This window comes from Diceros bicornis, chromosome 39, assembly GCF_020826845.1.
Source record: "Diceros bicornis minor isolate mBicDic1 chromosome 39, mDicBic1.mat.cur, whole genome shotgun sequence".
Taxonomy (NCBI): domain Eukaryota; kingdom Metazoa; phylum Chordata; class Mammalia; order Perissodactyla; family Rhinocerotidae; genus Diceros; species Diceros bicornis.
Genome location: NC_080778.1, coordinates 22,116,122 through 22,140,967, shown reverse-complemented (window position 1 = coordinate 22,140,967; position 24,846 = coordinate 22,116,122). Strand labels below are relative to the sequence as shown.

General features: G+C 41.6%; 1 protein-coding gene across 1 annotated transcript; it reads left to right on the top strand.

Moving 5' to 3' along the window:
* Positions 1-879: 879 nt before the first annotated feature.
* Positions 880-24,846, top strand: HIVEP2 (HIVEP zinc finger 2). The gene is made up of 6 exons (XM_058534187.1): positions 880-6,298; positions 7,279-7,433; positions 11,657-11,832; positions 15,068-15,169; positions 15,961-16,856; positions 22,376-24,846. The coding sequence occupies exons 1-6, from the start codon at positions 1,130-1,132 to the stop codon at positions 23,198-23,200; spliced, it is 7,323 nt and encodes a 2,440-aa protein (XP_058390170.1). The 5' UTR covers positions 880-1,129; the 3' UTR covers positions 23,201-24,846.

Below are 24,846 nucleotides of genomic sequence, written 5' to 3'. Positions count from 1 at the left end.
AAATATTAATATAATATATAACATTAACTTATATATTATTTTATTTATATATTTTATTATATTAATTAATTAATATATTATAATTAATATATTATATATTATATTAATTTAATAAAATATATAAATAAAATATAATAATATAATATAAAATTATATTAATTAATATAATATAAATTATATTAATATAAATATAGATATATATAAATAAAATATGTATACTGATATTAAATATATACTGACATTTTATCTCTCTCTATACAAATAAACTATGTATACTGATATTAAATATATGTACTATTTTATATACATATCTATTTTTATCTCATATATTTATTAATTTATATTTATATTAATCTGTATAGAGAAATATATAGTACACTTCAGCATGGAAGTCATAAAACTTGGTTAGAAATAGCTCTAAATTTATTTAATGAAGGTTTTTAAAAATCTTATGATTTTATAAATAATATCTATCAAAAGTTTTCCTTTAGATACTTTTTTGACCAAAATCAAGGAGTATATAAAAAGATGACCAAAATTCAAGCATTGAAGAGGTTTGTGCTTATGACTTAATGCTGTTTGAAATTAATATCCTTTAATTGTGTAATTAATGTAACAGCTATAAAAAGGATTCCTTGAAGTAAAAATTATTTTCAGGTTATCCAGGCTGGTTATTTAGGGTTGGTTTTGGTTTCTTACTTGTTAACTGTTATGACAATCTCTGTGTTTCTTTTTCTTTCAGATCATTTTATGTTAATAAAACTGGCAATTGAACTTTCCTCTAGTTGATGGGCAGAATTTCTCCCAGACTCTTCCTCATCCCAATTTCATCCTAGTTGAAAATATTCAAATGCCATAAGAAATCTTTATAGAGTTGCACTTAGCTTTTGGGTGGACATTTCTACAATGGAGAGAACTGTGTTATAGCCCTGGTCCAAGGACATTATCATCTAATACCCGTAGACTACGGGGTGGGTGTGGAAGGTTGCAAAGAGAAAGAGCACTCAGCAGGTTTGCAGACCCCCTGGAACATGGAAGCAAGCAAGCTTTGAAAAGCACAGCTTTGGAGGCACTCCATGAGTCTGCACGGCTTTCAAGGGAACTAGCACTTAAGACCTTGTGTAACAAAATGGACACGGGGGACACAGCTCTGGGACAAAAAGCTACCTCAAGGTCTGGAGAAACTGATACCGCATCAGGTAGATGGAGACAGGAGCAATCAGCTGTTATTAAGATGAGCACTTTTGGCAGTCAAGAGGGACAGCAGTCACCGCAGATAGACCCTGAGCAGCTCGGGAACACAGCATCAGCACAACTGTTTGGTTCTGGGAAACTGGCCTCTCCTAGCGAAGTGGCACAGCAAGTCACAGAGAAGCAATACCCACCACACCGTCCGAGTCCTTATCCATGCCAACATTCACTCTCTTTCCCTCAGCCCTCCTTGCCACAGGGGGTCATGCACAGCAACAAGCCACATCAGAGCCTCGAAGGCCCTCCATGGCTTTTCCCTGGCCCTTTGCCATCTGTTGCCTCTGAGGAGTTATTTCCTTTTCCTCTACATGGCCACGGTGGTGGTTATCCTAGAAAAAAGATTTCAAGTCTGAACCCTGCTTATAGCCAATACTCCCAGAAAAGTATCGAACAGTCAGAAGAGGCTCACAAGAAAGAGCACAAACCCAAGAAGCCCGGCAAGTACATTTGCCCTTACTGCAGCAGGGCGTGTGCCAAACCAAGCGTACTGAAGAAACACATCAGGTCCCATACCGGCGAGCGGCCATATCCGTGTATACCTTGTGGTTTCTCTTTCAAGACCAAGAGCAATTTGTACAAGCACAGGAAGTCTCATGCCCATGCAATTAAGGCAGGATTAGTCCCTTTCACAGAGTCAGCTGTATCTAAATTGGACCTGGAGGCTGGTTTTATTGATGTAGAAGCAGAAATACATTCAGACGGTGAACAGAGTACAGACACAGATGAGGAGAGTTCTTTATTTGTTGAGACTTCTGACAAGATGAGTCCTGGCCCACCAATCCCGTTAGATATCACCAGCAGAGGTGGTTATCATGGGTCACTGGAAGAATCATTGGGAGGTCCCATGAAGGTGCCAATTTTGATTATTCCCAAAAGTGGGATTCCCTTACCTAACGAAAGCTCTCAGTATATTGGCTCTGATATGCTACCAAATCCGTCTATAAATACTAAGGCTGATGACTCTCACACAGTGAAACAGAAACTTGCACTAAGACTGTCAGAGAAAAGAGGACAAGATTCTGAGCCATCTCTAAACCTTCTGAGCCCGCACAGCAAAGGAAGCACTGACTCTGGTTACTTTTCTCGCTCAGAAAGTGCAGAGCAGCAAATAAGCCCTCCAAACACAAATGCAAAGTCTTATGAAGAAATCATCTTTGGAAAATACTGTCGGCTTAGTCCCAGAAATACACTCTGTGTTACCACCGCAAGTCCGGAGCGCGTCACGATGGGGAGGAAGGGCATGATGGAATCATTACCTCACGTAAACACCAGGTTAGATGTCAAGATGTTTGAAGATCCTGTTTCCCAGCTGATCCCAAGCAAGGGAGAAATCGACCCCAGTCAAACAAGCATGCTGAAATCCGCGAAGTTCAACAGTGAGTCCAGACAATCCCAGACTATTCCACCATCTATGAGGAATGAAGGAAAATTTTATCCTGCAAATTTCCAAGGCAGCAACCCGGTTCTCTTAGAAGCTCCTGTAGACTCTTCACCCCTTATTAGAAGCAACTCCATGCCAACTTCTTCAGCAACTAATCTAAGTATTCCCCCTTCTTTGAGAGGAAGTCACTCATTTGATGAAAGGATGACTGGTTCAGATGATGTGTTCTATCCAGGGACCGTAGGAATACCCCCTCAGCGCATGTTAAGGAGACAGGCTGCATTTGAGCTGCCTTCAGTACAGGAGGGGCACGTGGAGGCAGAGTACCACGGCAGGGTGTCAAAGAGTGTCGCAGGTTCATCCTTGAAGGAAAAGAAATTGATTCCTGGGGACAGGGTTGGGTATGACTATGATGTCTGCCGGAAACCCTACAAGAAGTGGGAAGATGCTGAGACACCAAAGCAAAGCTACAGGGACGTTTCCTCCTTAAGCTCCTTAAAACATGGTGGAGAATATTTTATGGATCCCTCGGTGCCGTTGCAGGGAGTGCCAACCATGTTTGGAACTACATGTGAAAATAGAAAACGCCGGAAAGAGAAGAGTGTGGGAGATGAGGAGGACACCCCCATGATCTGCAGCAGCATTGTGAGCACTCCCGTGGGCATCACGACCTCAGATTATGACCCCAAATTGCAGATGCAGGAAGGAGTAAGAAGTGGCTTCACCATGGCTGGACTTGAGAACCCTTCTCTTGGTCACTCTGAGAGGTTTGACCCGGGTCGACCCCAACTGCAGTCTGGAAGTCCATCTCTTGGGTCAGAAGAGTCACCCACAGCCACTGATTCAGACAAGATCTCAGACCTAGGGGGCAGGAAACCTCCTGGAAATGTGATTTCCGTGATTCAGCACACAAACTCGCTGAGCCGACCCAATTCATTTGAAAGGTCTGAGTCAGCTGAACTCGTGGCCAGTGTGCAGGAGAAGGCCTCCTCACCTTCGGAGACCTGTGACAGTGAGATTTCAGAAGCCCCAGTGAGTCCAGAGTGGGCTCCACCGGGGGATGGTGCAGAAGGTGGGGGGAAGCCATCCCCTTCTCAGCAGGGTTCACAGCAGTCCTACCACGCCCAGCCCAGATTGGTTCGCCAGCACAACATTCAGGTTCCCGAGATTCGAGTGACTGAGGAGCCTGACAAACCAGAGAAGGAGAGAGAAGCCCAGAGTAAAGAGCCGGAAAAGCCCGTGGAGGAATTTCAGTGGCCCCAGAGAAGCGAGACCCTTTCCCAGCTCCCTGCAGAGAAGTTGCCGCCCAAAAAGAAACGTCTGCGACTGGCTGATATGGAGCACTCCTCCGGGGAATCCAGCTTCGAATCCACGGGCACAGGCCTCTCCCGCAGCCCCAGTCAGGAAAGCAACTTGTCCCACAGCTCCAGTTTTTCAATGTCTTTTGAGAGAGAAGACGCCATCAAGCTTGCTGCCCCTCCGAAGCAGGACGAGTTTGGGAAGCATTCGGAGTTTTTGACTGTCCCCGCTGGTTCATACTCATTGTCTGTCCCGGGCCACCACCACCAAAAAGAGATGCGGCGCTGCTCATCCGAGCAGATGCCTTGTCCTCACCCAGCTGAAGTCCCAGAAATTCGGAGCAAGTCGTTTGATTACGGGAATCTGTCCCACGCTCCGGCGGCAGGTGCGCCGGCCTCCACGTTGTCGCCGTCGCGGGAGAGGAAGAAATGCTTTCTCGTGCGGCAGGCCTCCTTCAGCGGCTCTCCGGAGATCGCCCAGGGGGAGGCCGGTGCGGACCTGGGGGTAAAGCAGGAGCAGATGGAGCAGCTGCATGCCGGCCTCAGGTCCGCGTGGCACCACGCCCCGTCCTCTGTGCTGCCCCCTCTCCAGGCGGAGGACCCGGCAAAGCAGGTCGTGGGTCCTTGTGCCCAGCTGAGCTCAGGGCCACTCCAGCTGGCCCCACAACAGGTCATGCACATGGACAGTCAGGAGTCGCTGAGGAACCCCTTGATACAGCCCACATCCTATATGACAAGCAAGCACTTGTCTGAGCAGCCACATCTATTTCCACATCAAGAGACTCTTGCATTTTCTCCCATCCAGAATGCCTTGTTTCAGTTTCAATACCCTACCGTCTGTATGGTTCATTTACCAGCTCAGCAGCCTCCCTGGTGGCAGGCACACTTCCCACATCCCCTTGCACCGCGTCCTCAGAAGAGCTACGGCAAGCCTTCTTTCCAGGCAGAAATTCATCCTAGCTACCCCTTAGAGCACGTCGCAGAGCACACTGGAAAGAAACCAACCGAGTACGCGCACGCAAAAGAGCAGACCTACCCGTGTTATTCAGGAACATCAGGGCTACACTCAAAGAACCTTCTTCCAAAGTTCCCGGCGGACCAGAGCACCAAGTCACCTGACACTCCCTGCGAGCAGGTTCTTCAAGAAGATTTTGCCTCGGCCAGCGCTGGGCCTTTACAGTCCTTGCCGGGAACAGTGGTTCCCGTCAGGATCCAGACCCACGTCCCGTCCTACGGGAGTGTCATGTACACAAGCATTTCTCAGATCCTGGGGCAGAACAGTCCTGCAATTGTCATATGCAAAGTTGAGGAGAATATGACCCAAAGAACACTGGTCACCAACGCGGCCATGCAAGGGATAGGATTTAACATTGCCCAGGTATTGGGGCAGCACGCAGGCTTGGAAAAGTACCCCATTTGGAAAGTACCTCAGACCTTGCCCCTCGGCTTAGAATCCTCAATCCCCTTGTGTTTACCTTCCACCTCCGATGGCGTCGCCTCCCTGGGCGGCAGCAAGCGCATGCTCTCCCCGGCCAGCAGCTTAGAACTCTTCATGGAAACGAAGCAGCAGAAAAGGGTCAAAGAAGAAAAGATGTATGGACAGATTGTGGAGGAGCTCAGTGCTGTGGAGTTAACCAACTCAGACATCAAGAAGGATCTCTCCCGCCCCCAGAAGCCCCAGCTGGTTCGACAAGGCTGTGCCTCGGAGCCGAAGGATGGCTTGCAGTCGGGCTCCTCTTCCTTCTCCTCGCTGTCTCCCTCCTCATCTCAAGACCATCCGTCGGCCAGCGTGCCCTTGAGGGAGCCATTCCCGCCCAGTTCCAGGGCACCCTCCCTGGGGCAGAAGTCCAGTGGGCCTTCTGAAAGCAAGGAGTCCTCAGATGAATTAGATATTGATGAGGCAGCCTCTGACGTCAGCATGAGCCCCCAGAGTTCCTCGTTGCCCCCAGGAGACAGTCAGCTCGAGGAGCAAGGCAAAAGCCAGAAGCTACCTGTTGGCATGTTGGTCCACATGGCCTCTGGCCCCAGCGGGAAAGTGGCGAACTCAACTCTTCTGTTCACGGACGTGGCCGATTTCCAGCAGATCCTTCAGTTCCCCAGTCTGCGGACAACTACTACTGTGAGTTGGTGCTTCTTGAATTATACAAAACCCAATTACGTGCAACAGGCCACCTTCAAATCCTCGGTTTATGCTTCATGGTGCATTAGTTCCTGTAACCCGAACCCGTCAGGATTGAACACCAAGACCACGCTGGCTCTTCTGAGGTCCAAGCAAAAAATCACCGCAGAAATTTATACCCTGGCTGCTATGCACAGGCCTGGAACCGGCAAGCTCACATCATCAAGTGCATGGAAGCAGTATGCTCAGGTAACGAATATTGTTTCTGAAAGCATGCGCTATTGTGGACTTGACTGCTGAGCAGAATGCATAGGGAAGGGCATAAAACATAGAGGTAAAAGGAAAGTCGGAGGTGGGGGAGTCCTCTGCAGCCCTGGCCCGCAGATGAGAGAAGCCACTGACTGTGAACTTAGTTCTCAGGGTCTCGGGAAAGTCGTAAACACAGTGTCTCCTTCACCAGGTGCCATGAAATTCTACCACAGGAACTAATTCCTTCAGGTTCTTCTCTCTTCCGACCTGTGTCAGTGACCTAGCAGACAGACTTTTCTTTTGACGGAAAGGATTCAGGAAATTGTGAAATGAGGGCATAGAACAGAGGGTGGAAAGATCAGGAAGGAGACGGACGTGCAGGGCGTCAGGGCTGGACTTTGCAAACTTCGGAGAGTTTGTTCCCATGGACGACACTTTTTTCCAAAGTTTATTTTCTGTATCTCTCTCTCAAAACTCATTTTTCCAAATGATTAGCTGGTTTGTTCCTACATGAACAATTAATGCCTTACACGTAAAATTATAAAAATGTTAATCAGGGGCACTTTGGAATGTATGCTAAATTATTAAAGAAGCAAGTGGAGGATTTAAAAGTATATTTTACTTATTTCAGTGACCATTTCTCTTCAATATTTTGAGAATAATTCCTAAATTAATAGAGATTGCTTTAATTGCTATTTTAGAAAAGAACATGTTTTTAAGGTTTTAATTAGTGCTGCACAGTTTAAGTGCTAAGGGAGTTTTTTTTTTTTCTTAAACAAAATGTTGAATTTATTCTGTAGAAACTTCTCATTCTGTTCTGAATTTTCTTCCCTAGTGTCCTTTATTTTATGTAACCAGCCCTTGGCCTTTTAGTGTGGGATTTAGGCTCATTTTAAGAGATCGCAGAAGAGTGGGGTATGTGGGCTTCCTCCATGTCTTAGAGAAAGCACGTGAACTGATCCTCTCTTTTTGTCCAGCAGATAAAACCGGATGCGTCCTTTCTATTTGGCACCCAACTGGAAAGGAAACTAGTGGGAAATATCTTAAAAGAAAGAGGGAAAGGAGATATTCATGGAGATAAGGATATTGGATCCAAACAAGCTGAGCCAATCCGAATTAAAATCTTTGAAGGAGGGTAAGGCAACATACGTGCAAATGTAAACCATTCAGTCACAAGTAAGAGTAAACGGTCCCAGGTGTCCATATGGAAGCAAGTGTATCCACTCTGGTTGGAAGCGTAAAGCAAATTTCTTTTCTATTCACATTTCTGAAGTCTGGTGGGTAATAGATAATGAGTTCATGCCCTTGCTTTCACAACTTGCCTTTTAATGAAAATGTCCCTGTTCTATGTAGTTCGAGCCTCTGCCTTAAATTTTCACGCCTCTAATTTAGTATGAAATCAACTAAATTCGTGGACTCTTGATATTGTCTGTTTGTTCATTCTTTAATATTATTTTTGTGGGCATTTGTTGTGTTATTAATGGACGTATTTTTATTCTATGCTTACAAAATTGCAGTCATGCACACTCATGTATAATCCTAGGAAATAGTTGTTATTTGTTTGTTTTATTGCTTTTACTATTACCTCAACTCCAGACTCTGTTGGGATGTCACCAGCTCCATCAATCCTCTCTTTGTGCCAGGATCCAAGCTAGGGTACCACATTACATGTAGTTATGTTGTTTCCCCGAACTCCTCTGGTCTGTGACAGTTTCTCTGTCTTTAGGAATTTCTTTTTTTTTTTTTTTTTCTTGGTGGGGAAGATCAGCCCTGAGCTAACATCAATTGCCAATCTTCCTCTTTTTGCTGAGGAAGATTAGCCCTAAGCTAACATCTGTGCCCATCTTCCTCTATTTTGTATGTGCAACGCCGCCACAGCATAGCTTGATGAATGGTGCGTTGGTCCACACCCAGAATCTGAACCTGGGAACCCTGGGCAGCTGAAGCAGAGCGTGATAACTTAACCACTACGCCACCGGGCTGGCCCCCAGGAATTTCTTTTTAAATGTTGAATTCTGAGCTGTAGAAACTCAAGTAATAAGGTTCACTGACTTTGTTATCTATATAGTTAAGAAAAATTACACATATGTGTAATGTCTAGTTTTAGATTTTGATAGAAATGTATTGTCGATCCAGTTACATGGGAGAAAAAGCCCAGACTTTTGCTTTTAAAATTTAAAAATTTTAAAGTCCATTAACTACATTTGGGGGGTTATGATGTAACTAGCCTTATCTCTACAACAGATCTATAATCAACCTGTTTCCATGAGCGTGAATTATTCCACTTATATTTGGAGGACAAAATAATGTTATCTGTTTGACTGTAAAATGTTGAGTGTTTCGTGATATGAAATACTGCTTTCTCACATGGATTTACCAGTTTGGAGATGGATTGTTAAAGTTGGTCCCCTTTTAGGTTTGGCCTCCTTTGGATGGGTGCCTGGGATTTCCACGACTAAAACCACAGTTGTGTGTAGTCATGAAGCTTGTCTCAGTCTTTTTTGACATTCCTCATTTTTTAACACCAATGAGAGAAATATAGAGTTTATCTTTCCTTAGAGACTGAGGGTCCCTGTGACTGAGTCAACCCTCTTACATTCCGTGGCCTTCTTCATAGCAGTGCACTTGTACTAGATTAGCGAGACCTTCACATATACTGTGTGCTTTGGGGAACCCATCTCCGCCAACAAAGGACACAGTGAAAAAGCCTGTGTGAACATTTTATTGCTGTGTTTTGAAGATCCAGCAGGATTGTGCCCACATTTCATTTCTTCCTCCTTTCACTGTGCCATGTTAGGGACTGTATCCCAATCATTTCTTAATCTGTGACCCACCTTCTGCCTGGTGACATGTACATTCCAAGCAGTGTGTTAGCACCTCTTACTTTGGTGATTGCAAAGTGATAACTTAAAAAAAAGTATGACTGACCAAATTTTTAAGTATATGTGGTCCTTATATTATCTAATTCATAGATTAGTAATTTAATTAAACATATCTCTTAATTATTTTTTCAAAATCCATTAATTCTTGTATCAAGTAGATTCATGGGTCTGCAGAACTGTTGAATGGTAAATATTTTATTTGTACAGATTTTTCTAATATACAGTTATGTTTTATACAGAATTTTATTGTCTTTTCATTCTGGAAGCAAGTTAATCATCTAAGACATTAAAAATAAAATGATATTATTTGAAGATAAAATGCATTTCCCATCAACTATGATGATGGGCTACAGTAAGCTTAAAGTAGACTTCCTTGAAGAAAACCAGCTTTCTATAAAATTATTTATTTTATTCTATATTCCTTAGAGAATTTCATCTGGTTAGGGGCAGAGAATAGTGAAATTAAAAGGTGAAAGATAATTTGCATCTTTAGGTTCTTTTCTACTTTATTACAAAAGATAGTGTGAGATAAAAGATATTCAAAATAATTTTGAAGAAAATGTTGATATTGGAAATTCCTTGTAAAAGGGGGAGGATTTAAAAGAGCAAAAGCAGGGGCCGGCCCAGTGGCGCAAGCGGTTAAGTGTGCGCGCTTCGCTGTGGCGGCCCGGGGTTTGCCGGGTTCGGATCCCGGGCGCGCACCGACGCACTGCTTGTCAGGCCATGCTGTGGCAGCGTCCCATATAAAGTGGAGGAAGATGGGCATGGATGTTAGCCCAGGGCCAGTCTTCCTCAGCAAAAAAAGAAGAGGATTGGCAGATGTTAGCACAGGGCTGATCTCCTCACACACACAAAAAAAAAACAAAACAGCAAAAGCATGCAAAATTGACAATACTTTTTTTTTTTTTTTGAGGGCGATTGGCCCTGCGCTAACATCTGTTGCCAATCTTCCTCGTTTTCTTTTTTCTCTGCAAACCCCCAATACATAGTTGTGTACCATAGTTGTAGGGTTGTAGCTCTTCTACATGGGATGCCGCCTCAGCATGGCTTGATGAGCGGTGAGTAGGTTCGTGCCCAGGATCCAAATCCGAGAACCCTGGACTTCGGAAACAGAACGCGCGAACTTAGCCACTAAGCCACAGGGCTGGCCCCGATGATTCACATTTTTGATACTACTTAATTCTCATCCTGTTTGGTACTGACTGAAAAATAATGTTAAGATTGAATAGCATCCATAGGAGTGCTGGTATTTAAATATGTGGCTGGATTTTCTCTCTTAAAAATCCTTCAGTGAATTGGACCAATGAAGTTGAATTGCTTTCATTCCTCATAATGGATTAGCTTGGACAACATAGAGAAGTTTGCAGTGCTCTTAAAATGTAAAAAAACTGTGAGTCTAGTGCCTTTAAGTCAATCCGCAGTGAATTAGGGCATTTTGTTTGTCAGTTTACCTTTTGAAGTTATAAAAAGAACTCCATGAAAGGAATATCTCTCCAAGATTGATGTTCAACCCATAATTCTAGCCTAGCTGTGATTTAAAAGATGATGATATTCATTGAATTATTCAGTAGGATGCTACTGTACTCTATGCTGGATCACGTTTCATTGTATTCTAAACAAAATGTGATGGTTGAGCCCTACGTATGTTTCTTCCATTGATTATCACAGTGAATACCTAAGACTTTGTTCATCTAACTGATTTGATTAAACTGGATGACCTCAGACATCTTTTCCAACCACTCTGTTAACTCCTTCTGGAAAGAAATGCAAAATTTGATTAAAAAATAGAATCTCTAGTTTTCATTATGTAACAATACCTTCCAGAAGCTACTCGAAATTTCGACTCCACTTTAGAACAGATTCATGGTCCTCGGGAAGAGCAGATCACATCTGTAGACAATAGTTGGTGAGCTCAGCTCAGCCTGTGAACGCTAGAAATTTCTGAAGCACTCTCGTGCCAGGATTGTTAAAATAGAGTAGAAGCTTGCAGTGAAGAATTCTATCATCAGTTATATTTATTTTAGCAAATGTAGAGGGGTATGTGTGTTGTGCGTGCACATCTTAGATGATGTAATGTTAACAACTAATGTATGATGATTTTAATGTGTTGGTATAGCTTTTTGGATGTTTCTTGGTTGGAAGTTCTACTGGAATCCAAAAGCAGTAAGGCACAGCTCTGCAACTCTTTGAGGCTTACATAAGCCCATTTGAACGTCTCTACCGAATCTATGTACATATTTATACTTAATGGAAGAGCCGATTCTATTTTGAACTCCATGTAGAAAAAAATTAAATTTTGTTTACAATGCCAAATTTGTTTTCTGGTTCTTTCAGGCCTTTACTGAATAAATTTCATAGGCTTCGTAGAAGTAAAGTTGAATGATTGAAAATTTGCCGTGCAATGATTAGCTTTTGGTTTGATATGTAACATGGTGTAAAAGTTTGAAAACACACTGGATTCCCCTTTTTTAAACAGGTATAAGTCAAATGAAGATTATGTTTATGTCAGAGGACGTGGACGTGGAAAGTACATTTGTGAAGAATGTGGGATTCGCTGTAAGAAGCCAAGCATGCTCAAAAAGCATATTCGCACTCATACTGATGTTCGGCCTTACGTATGCAAGTTGTGTAACTTCGCCTTCAAAACGAAAGGTACAGGTCTGATTTTTGTTTTTAGAGGAAAAACACCATTTTTTATGGCTACTTTGAATTCTGAATACCATTTTATAACTAACTTTCATTGACAATAAGATGGTTTTGTTTGTGAAAATATGACACCCATGAAATGTCTTCTCTCCCTCATGTAAGGGATCAAAGGATGTACACGAGACAGTGAGGCTCCTTTTATGACTTAAGTAAGAGCAATAGACTTTGGTCCAGGCCGCTTGTCTCCAAAGGAAGTGGCTAAGAATTGCCTGGATAGCTATTACTTCACGTTGGAAATGTTATGTGGTCTAGATAATCTTTGCACCAATATTGAAATACTGCAGGGAGACAATCCAAGCAGGGGCATTAGAACAGCAAGGCGGCAGCTGGGAAGAAAACATGTGCCCGTGGTCAGTTTCAAGATTATAAATAATGTAGAGATCCACAGACTCCCAGGTGGGCCCCTCCATCCACAGTTGCATTAATTATGCATAGAAATTTGATAGCTTGTATTCTGTGTATTTATCAGCACAGAGACAATTTCTTACTCTCAGGCCACAACTGTTAATCTCATAAAAAACTAAGACTTGCCTTGAAATGATATTCTGTCTTTCCAAAAAAATCTGTTTTTAACAGGTAGATTTATATGAAAATATTTTACACAAGAAGGTTGCTTGGATTATATTTCTATCATTTTATAAAATCATGAAAATGTTCATAAGCCCAGTGTTCTCAGAATACAAACAGTAATGAATTAGTGGTGGTTGGACTTTTGTAGAAATATGTTTTACTATTTACAGTAGAAGGACTAATGGATGCTGTAGACACCCCCTCACTAACCTCGCATCGTTTTCCAAGGTTTTAACTTTGAATTTGCATACCAATTAATCTGCTCCACTACCCATCAAGAAAAATAAATATCAAATAAAGTAACCTTTGGTAAAGAAATGTGTGCCTCTTTTTCTCTTATAGCCCAATCCTAAATTGTCTTTATTGGTTTGTCAGATGTACAAATGTGTAGCCTCTCGATATATCTGTTTCTTTTTTATTAAAAAGGTATCTGTTACAAGTATGCCTCTCCTTTGAAGCCAGAAAAGGGGGGAGGGAGTGTTCATTTGCGTTTCAAAAGAGAGAAACATCAGGTCTTTAAATACCATCCACTTTTGCACCATCGAGCCTTTTATATAAAACTTCACTGAGGGACTCCCAGGGAGGTAAGAAAATATAAACTTTGGTTTTAGGAAATACTGCAGTTCCGCCAGCATTACAACTGATAGAGCTTCACTGGGCATGTGAGTTGGCTGCATGGATAGCTGTGTGAAACACTGGATGAAGAAACATCACATTGCTAGATTTTTTTTGTTAATCAAATTAAATTTGGCTCTGACCCATTGTCCTGGAGTTTGAGCAGGAAATAATTTATTCTTGGTCATTATTGGAGTTTGCTTGTCATCCTTCGGGAATGTGCAAATGTATTGGAATCTTAAAATGAGCAAACTCATGCTGGTTGTTACTTCTGGCTGAAATGCCTATTGTCCAACTGTGTCACCTGGACGCAGATCTGAGTGCGTGTGTAGGACCTGGGCCTCCTCCGTGCCTGTACCCCTCCTTCAGGTGCCCTCCCTTGCCACCCTCCTCCCCTCTCCTTCCCGGAATCCTTCAGAAGTTCAAGACTTCAATAAAGCAAAGCCAGGGTGGGGTTATTTTAGAGCCAGATTTCTAAGTACAAACCTCCCCTGAAGATGAGAGCCCAAAGCCTGACGAATGGAGAGAAAAATATAGAAGAAGAAACACATATTAAGATCTAAATAAATTATCTTGACACAACATCCACATACACAGATTACCTGCACCCTTGCAGAAGCAGGTGATTTCCATTAATTTATAGATATATTAAATTTACAGGTTTTAGAATTCTTGATGATCTGTCTACAAAAAGGTTTGAGATCTTTAGAAAAATTATAGATATAATTTTTTGATAAATAGGACCAATAGGGACCTGGAAATATTTCCATGTTTGGAATTATCAAAATAGCACCTAAAGTTCATAGGTGTATAAGCAGTAAGCAAAATGTTAAATAAAAAATAAAGGAATATAAGTAAAATAATAAACAACAGTGTCTCAGTTTAGAATCGTGGCTCGTATATTACGTTAAAGGTAACTAAACACCTCCTACAAGGGGCACAGTCTATTTCCACAGGCGAAGAGATTCCTCCTAGATTCAATGAGCCTAATCTTAAAAATAAGCATTTGGTGGCACATTACTAAAGCAGCATCAAAGGATGTAGATAACAGTTTGGCCCTTACAACTGAATTAGTTCCTGGATCTCTTTTGATAAGTTGTATATATGACATAGAATGATATATATATAATTTCATAGATCCTAAGTCAAAGGTGATTGGATCAATGTTTCCAAAATTTCTCACATTCCATATAGTAATTATATAAATCTACAGAAAGACACATAAATATGTATACATATAATTGTATATATCTATATCATCATCATAATACATTTTTGACATAAAAACCTTTCTTTTTTCTTAGAGTAATGGGAGTTTCCGGATAAATAAAAAGAGAATATTGCCGCTCCAGAACGTTAGAAACTGATGGCATAAAGTCTGCTAACATATGCCAGACAGATAGATGCTAACTGCTAAGAATAATGCTCCCTATAAGTAGTTAGCTAAGTTTTGTATAGATCTTTGAGTTCATTTAGAGGGTTGGCCCTAACATGAGTATACGTATTTTTTTCTCCTGACTAGTGAGGATCCTGTGAGTTCAATCTATATCTGATCAATGCCAGAAGGTCGAGTCCAGTAGATGTGTTGATGATAATATTTCGTTCTGAAGTCTCTCCAAGATGTGACCCAGCTTGTGTTGCTCTGTTTATATGGAGTCCTAGGAGGCCGGCCCATTTGGGCCAAAGATATTAGATCCCTTCTCAGCCAGGAAAGCCTGGGATTCCCAGTCATGCGTGGAGCCTACTTTTGACAAGATGTGACCTTAGTCTTCTGTCATTCTTCCAGAATGAAGAAAACCTGAGATTGGGTCAAAACTCAGGGGTTGATATCTTCAGAAACCATAAAGTTCCTCTTAAGTTTGAGGCAAGAGGTAGTGGGTAGCAACAAATCTATGTTATCAAGTTAGTTCATTTCACATTGAATTTTGGAACAATCATCACAAATTGGTCATCAACAATTGGTAACCAACTAATATTTTTTGGCTGTATTTTCTAGGAAACCTAACGAAGCATATGAAATCTAAAGCACACATGAAGAAATGCCTGGAGTTGGGAGTCTCGATGACATCGGTGGACGATACAGAAACTGAGGAAGCAGGTACTTCATCATTTAGTTGGCTGACTTCTTCATCCTGTGTGCTGGAGCTTTGTGGCCGAGGTAGTAAAGTAACTTTAGATATTTTTAAAAAACTGATCACATTTCATTTTGTTAAATACTAAATATAGAAAAGAAGTCTGACACATTGAATTGTTTGAAACCTATGAAGAAATAAATGCATTTCAGTTCTAAGGGGGAAGAAAAGGCCTTCCTATGAAAATATTTCTGTCTGGAACCATAAAAGAAATCTAATTGCACTCACATTGTGATAGTGACTTAAATTTCGTGAAACTTTTTGGGAAATTTGACAAGCATTTTAATGTGTTACTTTTCCTGTTAAGAGGAAATCTAGTAGGAAAAAATCCATCATTAACCTTTGTAGAAACCTAACAGTTGGCCAAAACTCCCGAGATACACCACTTATACGTCAGTTTATCCCTGTAGAGACAGATTGTTGCTTTTCTTTTTCCTCCAACATCATCATAACCAACATTACCCACACCCATTTATTGAAGATTTTCTATGGGTGGTGTGATGTCTGAGATAAAAGGTCCTAGTCTGGAGTCCTTATTGTAGGGTGAGGGTGAAACCAGATAGATACATGAAAAGATAAGAACCCACGCAGGGTCACAGAGGGGAGTGCCCAGTGAATGTTACAGGAGTTCAGGGATGGAACTATCTCTAGGGGCTGGAGGGTTGAGGAAAGCTTTTGGAAAGAGCTGGCGCCTAAATTACCTCCTAACCTTGAAGTTTGGATCTTGATCTCCGTTGTCTTTGTTTTGTTGTTTCAGAAACTATGGAAGATTTGCACAAAGCAGCTGAGAAGCATAGCATGTCCAGCATTTCAACTGATCATCAGTTCTCAGATGCTGAAGAGTCAGATGGTGAGGATGGAGATGATAATGATGATGATGATGAAGATGATGATGACTTTGATGACCAGGGAGATTTGACACCAAAAACAAGATCAAGAAGCACCAGTCCCCAGCCTCCTAGGTTCTCCTCCTTGCCGGTGAATGTTGGCGCCGTACCCCATGGAGTTCCTTCGGATAGTTCCCTGGGGCATTCTTCATTAATCAGCTATTTGGTTACTTTGCCAAGTATTCAGGTTACTCAGCTGATGACACCCAGTGACTCATGTGAAGATACTCAGATGACAGAATACCAGAGGTTATTCCAGAGCAAGAGTACAGACTCGGAACCAGACAAAGACAGATTAGACATCCCTAGCTGTATGGATGAAGAGTACATGCTGTCTTCAGAGCCAAGCTCCTCTCCGAGGGACTTCTCGCCCTCAAGCCGCCACTCTTCACCAGGATATGATTCTTCACCCTGTCGAGATAATTCACCAAAGAGGTATCTGATACCCAAAGGAGATTTATCACCCAGAAGACATTTATCACCTAGGAGAGATCTGTCACCCATGAGACATCTTTCACCAAGAAAGGAAGCTGCGTTGAGAAGAGAGATATCACAAAGGGATGTTTCACCAAGAAGACATCTGTCTCCAAGGAGGCCAGTGTCACCTGGGAAAGATATCACTGCAAGAAGAGACCTTTCTCCCAGGAGAGAGAGAAGATACATGACCACCATAAGGGCGCCATCTCCCAGAAGGGCTTTATACCATAACCCACCATTGTCCATGGGGCAGTATTTGCAAGCAGAGCCAATTGTATTGGGGCCTCCTGTAAGTATAAGTGGCTTTCTCTTTCTAACATATAAGTCAAAGCACATTGGAACCTCGTGATTACGCACTAGTGTTAAATTTGTTATAACTTGGGTATCTCTCATGGGGAGCAGTGAACTTGGTTACTGAAAATAGCAGGAAGACTTTTTTATCCCATGCTATTGTCAGTAACGTGGCTGAGGCATTACTCCAAGTGTTGTGTTGCATCAGAGCAGTAGTATGTTTCCAGCTGGGACCAGATGAGGCCTTTCTAAATGCTTTCTAAGCTTAACTAATTATAGACATGAGCTGAAACCTTTACATGAGTAGAAAAGGTGAAGTATTTGGCATGACATGACTGCATAGACAGACACTCTCAGGGACATTTAAGTGTCAGTTATATAACTTTGCCAAGTAAGAATTCTGATTCAGGCATTAGCCTTGACTTTCAATCACTATTTTTTTTTAAATAAACTCATGACCTTGCCCAAAGTGAGTGGACATGTGAAACTAGTGAGGGCCCCAGGAGGAGAGATTGACCCCCTCAGTGTGTTTGTAAATCAAAGGCATGAATGTACATGCTTTTCTTGATGTTGCCACCACCACCACCTACTAGGTGCACTTGCTGAGTGATGGTGGCCCAAAGAGAGAGGGCAGTTGGGAGAACTGACACAGAAAGTATCAGAGGAGACTTCTATGTATGCCCCCATTGTAAAGCAAGATAATAACAGTAGCAATCATGGATTCAATTGAGGCAGTAGGTTCAATGCAAATCCATAGAAAAGCATCTGTCCTGCCTCATCCCGTGGCGCAGTAGACCTTGATATCTCTTTCAGCGTGTGTAGCTTTTTAAGAAATGAATGAAGCAGGCTTAGCATGGACAGAGGAATGACCCTTTTTGAGTTGGTTTGCTTAGCGTCCTGGTCTCTACTCTTTGCTCTTGGTTTCTGTCCTGTGGATCAGCACCATCCTTCAAGCCAAAGGAAGCACTGCTAGCTCCCAGCTCTGTCTTATCACCGCCCTGGTGGCCAGGTTCCTCCCTCTCATCACCTTTCACCACCCTGAATCACACCCTTAGGTTGTCATTTTTAAACTTCAAGAAAGCTCCTTGCTGCATTCCCCCCACCACCCCCAACACTTCTTTTCATAAGCCTACTACCAACTTAGTCTTCATGGTGCGGTCACTGCAGAAACATGCAGAGCCATCAGGACATCATTTATTTGCCAAGCTAACCAATTAGCAAGCTAAGAAGAAGAGGTACATTTCCACAGGTGTTTGTGTCTTGGCAGTGCTAAGTATAAAGGAGGGATCTTCTGAAATGTATGCCACTGTAGCATAAATGGAGAGCCATAAATCTGTCAGATGCCAGCATACCACATCTAGGTGCTTTCTCTGGTATGGACCCAGTGATGCTAGTGGAGTGTGTGAAATGAGGCTCTCCTATTCTGGCATTCGCCAGGTGGATCGAGACTGTGGTATTTGTGAGATGTTGGAGCATATCCAGTCAACTGCAGGCACACAAAATAAACCTTTAGTGCCGATACACTGTTGTTATTAAAAAATAATAGCAAGTCACAGTCAACTCGGGCAAAGGAATTGAAGGAGTGGACTAGGGAGTTCGTCGAATTTTTGATCTATGCCAGAAAGTTGTTGTTGGAAGGAGGTTGGTTTTATTAGTCACTGAGTTTGCACTAGGTTTTTTTTTTTTTGCCAATTCACCTGGGTATTTAGTAGACTTGTTAAACGTTACCATTTATGAAGCCCAAGTGTTAAGCCTTTGTTCTGTTACCCAGTTTACTTCTCTTTAGAGGATTTGTAGCCTGCTGCTTTGTTCACGTGATATGAGGGGGTAGATCTGGGAGTCCTCCCTGAAGCAGAGTCAGTGGGTCCCAAGCACTTCCCTTTTTATGCTTTAGCACACCATTTTCAAGGGGCACAGGAGGATTTTCCTCTTTCTGTGATGTGTGAACAAGGTTCTTATTGCCAGAGCAAAAAAGAATTGTTAGAAATTCTATCAGCATTACCTTGTTTGGTTGCTTAACATTGACCAAAGGCTCACAGGACAGTGACTCATGGCATGAAAGGACCTTGTAGCTCCTCATGACACACGCATTTCCTGGTTCAGTCTGGGCTGTAGGGCCCAGGGAGCAAGTTCAGAGGAGATGACAGGCAGTCACTGGGATCCTACTGCTCTGCTGTTTCTGCCCTAATGCCCTCTGCTTAGTTTTAAGTTTAAGATGATTGATAGATAGATAGATATGATAGATGGGTAGATAGATGATAGATAGATAGGTAGATAGAGGTAGATAGATAGACAGAGATGATAGGTGATAGATAGATAGATAGTTAGAGATGATAGATGGATAGATAGATAGATGGTGATAGATAGAGGTAGGTAGATAGATAGAGATAATAGATGATAGAGGTAGATGATAGATATAGATGGATAGATTGATAAGTAGAGATAGATATGATAGATGATACATATGATAGAGATGATAGATAGATAGAGATAGATAGAGATAGGTTAGATAGATAGGTATAGATGATAGATAGAAATGATAGATAGATGATACAGATAGATAGATGGATAGAGATAGATAGATATGATAGATAGATAGATAGATAGATAGGTAGATAGATAGCCAGCTAGATAGATGAGAGGGAGATGATAGATGATAGAAAGAACAAGAAAGTAAGAGTCTTTTATTCATTCATTCGGGAAATATTTTTTGAAGGTCTACTGTGGGTGGCTCAAGGATGATGATGAAAAAATTTTATGGTTTCTAGCCTTGTATTTTTTAAACAAAAAAATTTCCTTTTCCATTCTCAAAATTTGGGCAGATAAATAGCAAGGAGACAAAGGAAGGTGTGTCCTGGTCCTTGGTACGTAACGTAGATGAACATCGTGTCTGGTAAAAGAGTCAGCGAGCGTTCCCTTCTTTCTCTTGCTCTGTTTGTGATCTTGAGCAAGTCGCTTCACTCTTGGCCACAGTTTCTTAATCTGTTTGTGGCAGCCAGGGAGATGGGCCAAGCAGATTTCTGTCCTTGAAAGAACTTGCCATTCAGCTGTAAGGAATGCAAGGCTGTCAGCACCCTTCAGGTTAGGCCTCAGTTGTCAAGTCAAGGCCATGTTCTCCCTGCAGCCCCCAGCCAGAGATTGAGCCCGGATGGTCACAGCCGAGCATCTGTTTCCCTTGCCCTTTACCTTCACATACGTTAGCTTCCTGTCCCCTCCCCCCGACCCCCCAGTGAACGTCTTGCACTCCTACCTCCTTAGCATTTGCTTCCAGACACTGATGAAAAGATGGATGGGTAATATATCTGGAACATGGGATATATACATACACGCTTATATACATATATCTACGTAACTTTAACACAACCCTCACGTGGATTCGTTATTCGTATTTCCATACCAAGATTTTTCTTACTGAGATTTAAGTAAGATGGGAGTTTGTTCACCATATTACAATGATTAGGCCCAAATTACAAAACAAAACAGGATTGCAAGTAGAGTAAAAACCGAAGTAGAAAAAACTTATTGAGCGTTTATTTGGAGGGTGACAAGGGGTCACTGGGAGGAGAGAGGTTGTGTGGAAAGGCCTGGCAGCATTTGGAGCAAGAGAAGTGGTTACATGGTAGAAATTCTACCTGTAACCTTCCTTCTGTGGTTATAATCATTTGTTCTGACAAGTAAGGGTCTGAATATGAAATTTTTATTCTTAACACAAATAAAATTTCATTGGATTTTGAACGTATTAACTATATCCTGGTTTTAGAGGATACTTCATCACTTTTTTTGTTAGCCTGGGTCACTCGTCTCACCTCATGGGACACATCTCTCTCTGGCTGCCTCACAGACTCCCATTCTGATGAGGTGTGTGCAGTGGAGGTCACCGAATAGCAACCAAAAGCAAAATGGAAAAATAACCAAGCTACATTTTATTTTAATTTATTCAATTTTATTTTATTTTATTCAACCTGTGATCATTGTGATTAAAAGAAGATTCGTTTGATTATCTTCGAAGATTATTATTGTAGGCCTTACAGTCCTTCCACCTTAACTGCTATTTGATGAAGGAAACGTGCCTTTTTCTAAACCAGAGTGAATACAAGAGGGATATTATTTTGGTAGCATTTAAATGATTCTTTCTTGTACTGTAAAGTTCTCACCTTATCTCCATTGTGAGATCCTTGTGGCTGTAGGGATGGTGATTACATGATTTCTCCCACACTTCCAGGACAAGTCATTTGTTTCTACCTTGAATCAGGTATAGCCCAGAGCAGGCTAAAGGCCATGCATGGCACAGAGTCGCAGAGATGATATATAATTTATTATTCCTGTGATGGTCTCACAATCTAAACAGAACTGGATGAATCATTAATAGAATAGAGCATATCTTGTTTTAGAACTGAAAATCCTTAAAATGAATTAGAACTTTTTTTTTTTTTTTTGTCTCTTTCCTGGATTACTGCCATACTTGACAGGTTTGTATCTATCTGATTTTAAGTTCTCAAAAAGTAAAAATAAAAATCAACTGAGTTCCTTTTAGATGACAATCCGTTAAAAGAATGAATCTCAGTAACGGAAACCTGGTAATTTCTTTAAAACCTGATCATTTCACAGTCTTAAATTGTGTTTTGCTACAGAAACAATTATAGAAAATGAGTTCTCCATTTTCAGGATTGGGACCATGAAATCTAGAATTCTGACCCCAAATTTTAAGTATCCTTAAATCATTAATTGCCAAGAAGCTATTTAAGTGGAAATAATAATATATACAGAGGAATTAAGACACAATCATCTTTGGGTTCCCAGCTGTGTAATTGAATATGAGTTGTAACTATTTGAAATATTTAGTGTTAACTGACTATCTGATGGATAGTTTCCTTACAAAAACTGGCCTTGATTTGTGATCTGATGAGGAAGCTGGTTTTCTGCCTGCGGTGTCTCTTGAGCAGGAACTTATCCCTTTAGACTAGTGTCTTGCACATTGGAGAAACAAGTTTGTTTCACCCCCATTTTGTCATCTGTTCTGTGGAAAACTGCAAAAAAAGGCCAAATTTCAGGCTTGTCACACCAATTATACTCATCAACACTTAAGAAAAATCTTAAAAATCTGCCCGCTATATAAACAGATGGTAATCTTTTTACTTTCTTTTGAATTTAAAAATCTATTATTAGTGTTTTTTGCTCAGTAAACTTTTTCTGGTAATGAGGCATTATTTTCTTTTCATTCCCTCTTATGGAAAAAACAGAGCTGAAATGTGTCTCTGTACCTCGTGGAAAACACACTGCATGTTTTATCACGTGGCTGTTTAAAAACAAAAGGAACTTTTCACAGCCCAACAGCCTCATTCAAGGATTCTAAAAGACAACTGAGAAACCTCTTTTGTCTTGAAAAATGAAAAATCGATACAAGGATTAGGTAGTTTTCAAGTGTTTTGAATGAATGAGTGAGTGAGTGAATGAAATAGCTTGACCCAAGCATGAAGAATAGTGGGTCCTGAATGTGTTCTCTGTTTCCCTCTGCAGAATTTAAGAAGAGGATTACCTCAGGTTCCTTACTTCAGTCTCTATGGAGACCAAGAAGGTGCTTATGAACATCCAGGCTCCAGCCTTTTCCCTGAGGGTCCTAATGACTATGTCTTCAGTCATCTTCCACTCCACTCTCAGCAGCAAGTGCGAGCTCCTATCCCCATGGTGCCAGTTGGTGGGATCCAAATGGTTCACTCCGTGCCACCGGCCCTTTCCGGTTTACATCCTCCACCCACCTTGCCTCTGCCAATGGAGGGCTCCGAGGAGAAGAAAGGAGCTTCAGGGGACTCCTTCCCTAAGGATCCCTATGTGATGTCTAAGCAGCACGAGAAGCGAGCTCCTCACGTTTTGCAGTCACCTGGTCCACCTAGCATGCCCTCCTCTCCTCGGCTATTGATGAAACAGAGCGCTTCGGAAGACAGCCTAAACGCAACAGAGAGGGAACAGGAGGAAAATATACAGACTTGTACAAAAGCCATTGCCTCTCTCCGGATTGCCACAGAAGAGGCCGCTCTGCTGGGGGCAGATCAGCCAGCGCGAGTGCAGGAGCCCCAGCAGAAAGCCTTGGAAAGTGCACATGTAGGCATTAGACACTTTAGTGGACTTGAGCCAGGTCAGCCCTGTACCTCAGCTGCCCACCCTGACTTGCATGACGGTGAAAAGGACAATTTTGGTACATCCCAGACTGCATTAGCTCACCCCTCGTTTTACAACAAGAGTTGTGTGGATGACAAACAGCCGGGCTTTCACGGCAGCAAAGAATTACCTTCAACCACAGAGGAAGGCAAAGAACCTTCGTCAGAAAAGAGTCAACTACATTGATCTAAGATGCATGGAGACTTTCATTTCCACATTTTCCCATTTTGTTTTCATTTTGGTTTTTCTAGAGGTAGAGGTAATCAAGTTTATAGCATGCCTGTCCTCAGTTACAGTAGTTTGCTATTATATATACTTTTGTTATATCAAAAGAATTAGGTAAATTAACAAGTCACCATGAGCCGCACCAAAACAAAATTTTAAATTAACCTATTGGGTCTGGTACTTTTCAAATTGTACAGATGTTTGTGCCTTTTCTTTACTTTGCTTATATTCTTATAAGCATTTTTTAGCAGTGATTTGTACATATTTTAGAATTTGTGTATCTGCTTTGTAATAAATGTAATTTCTTTCCTTTTTTGGACACTTGGATCTAAATGATGTAAAGCAAAACAGCATCAATATATATGTGAGGTTGCACTAAAACATATTTTTATATGATTAAAACTGAACAGCTTTTATGTACAGCTCTGATTCTGTAATACTAATATTTATTTACTTTGTTTCATAAATTGTACATTTTTTCTTAATGTCGTGGATTGCTTTTCTATGTGAAGCATGGGACTTAACTGTTGCGTAACTAGAACAAAAATGTATATTGTAAACAGGATATTTAAACTAGAGTATCTTATTCTGCACTTATGCATTAGTTAAAAAAAAAGGTAAAGGATGTATCAGTCGGTTCTTAACTCTTGTAAATTTTTTTGTCTCTTGTTTGCTGGATTGACTATAACTTAAGTGCTGATTGTGATTTTAAACGGATAGTACCGTAAAGCATTAAAGTGAACAATGTGCTATTGTGAGTTTTTTCAAAGCTTTATAAATCAGTTATAAATAATATTAAAAGTATTTGGTCTTATGTGAACATGTTGATCTATATACTCATCTAAAAATATGGGAAAACATTCCGCCCCATGTAAATATGTACAAGTGCATCACTGGTACAATTTTATGTAACTCAGTCAGACACTAGGTTGCCACAGACCTATGCTAGGGTGTCTTTAAAAATTAAAGTGACAAAGCACATGGGACTGTGTAGAGCTTGGTTATCGGCCGGCCCGGTGGCTTGGCAGGCAGTGCTGTGCGCTGCCCGTGGAGAAGACCTGGGCTTAGAAATCTCCTTGGTTCTTGCTGCACAAGGTGGTGACTGGAACTAAGGCTACTATGGAGGGGTCACGCATGGGCTCTAAGGGATGGGTGTGGGAACGAGGAAGGGGCGTGGAGACCTGCTCACCAGCCCTTCCTGTCAGCCAGTCCACACAAAGACATGGTTGGCGTCAGCTTTAGGGGAAGCCACTTGACCCTTCGGAAGAGGGAGAGTGTCAGACTCCTGGCTATCTCAGGGGGAACAGGGAAAGGAAGATTCCAGGGAAAGAACTTGTGGAGGATGCTGTCTTTTGTATACAACATTTGCAATGGGCTTTGGCTGGTGTTGAAGGTGGGCAGAGCCTTTGTTTGCAGGTCCGGAAGAATGGAAGAAAGGGAGGGGTACAACAACACGCACATGTGTGTGCACACACACACTCACACACACAATCTGGGTTATCTTTGTGCTATATAGTGCATTATAATTCTGTGAAACCAAGTTTGTATATTGAATTACATTAAGGAGTGTTCTTTAAAAAGAGAAATAAATATACAATTACATGCTT

What these genes read in the sequence shown, in the direction of transcription:
- HIVEP2 (XM_058534187.1), top strand. Translation starts at nt 1,130, where the DNA reads ATGGACACGGGGGACACAGCTCTGGGACAAAAAGCTACCTCAAGGTCT. An exon ending in ATTAAAATCTTTGAAGGAGG is followed by an intron (nt 7,434 to 11,656) that starts GTAAGGCAACAT and finishes TTTTTTAAACAG; the next exon opens with GTATAAGTCAAATGAAGATT. An exon ending in TACAGAAACTGAGGAAGCAG is followed by an intron (nt 15,170 to 15,960) that starts GTACTTCATCAT and finishes TTGTTGTTTCAG; the next exon opens with AAACTATGGAAGATTTGCAC.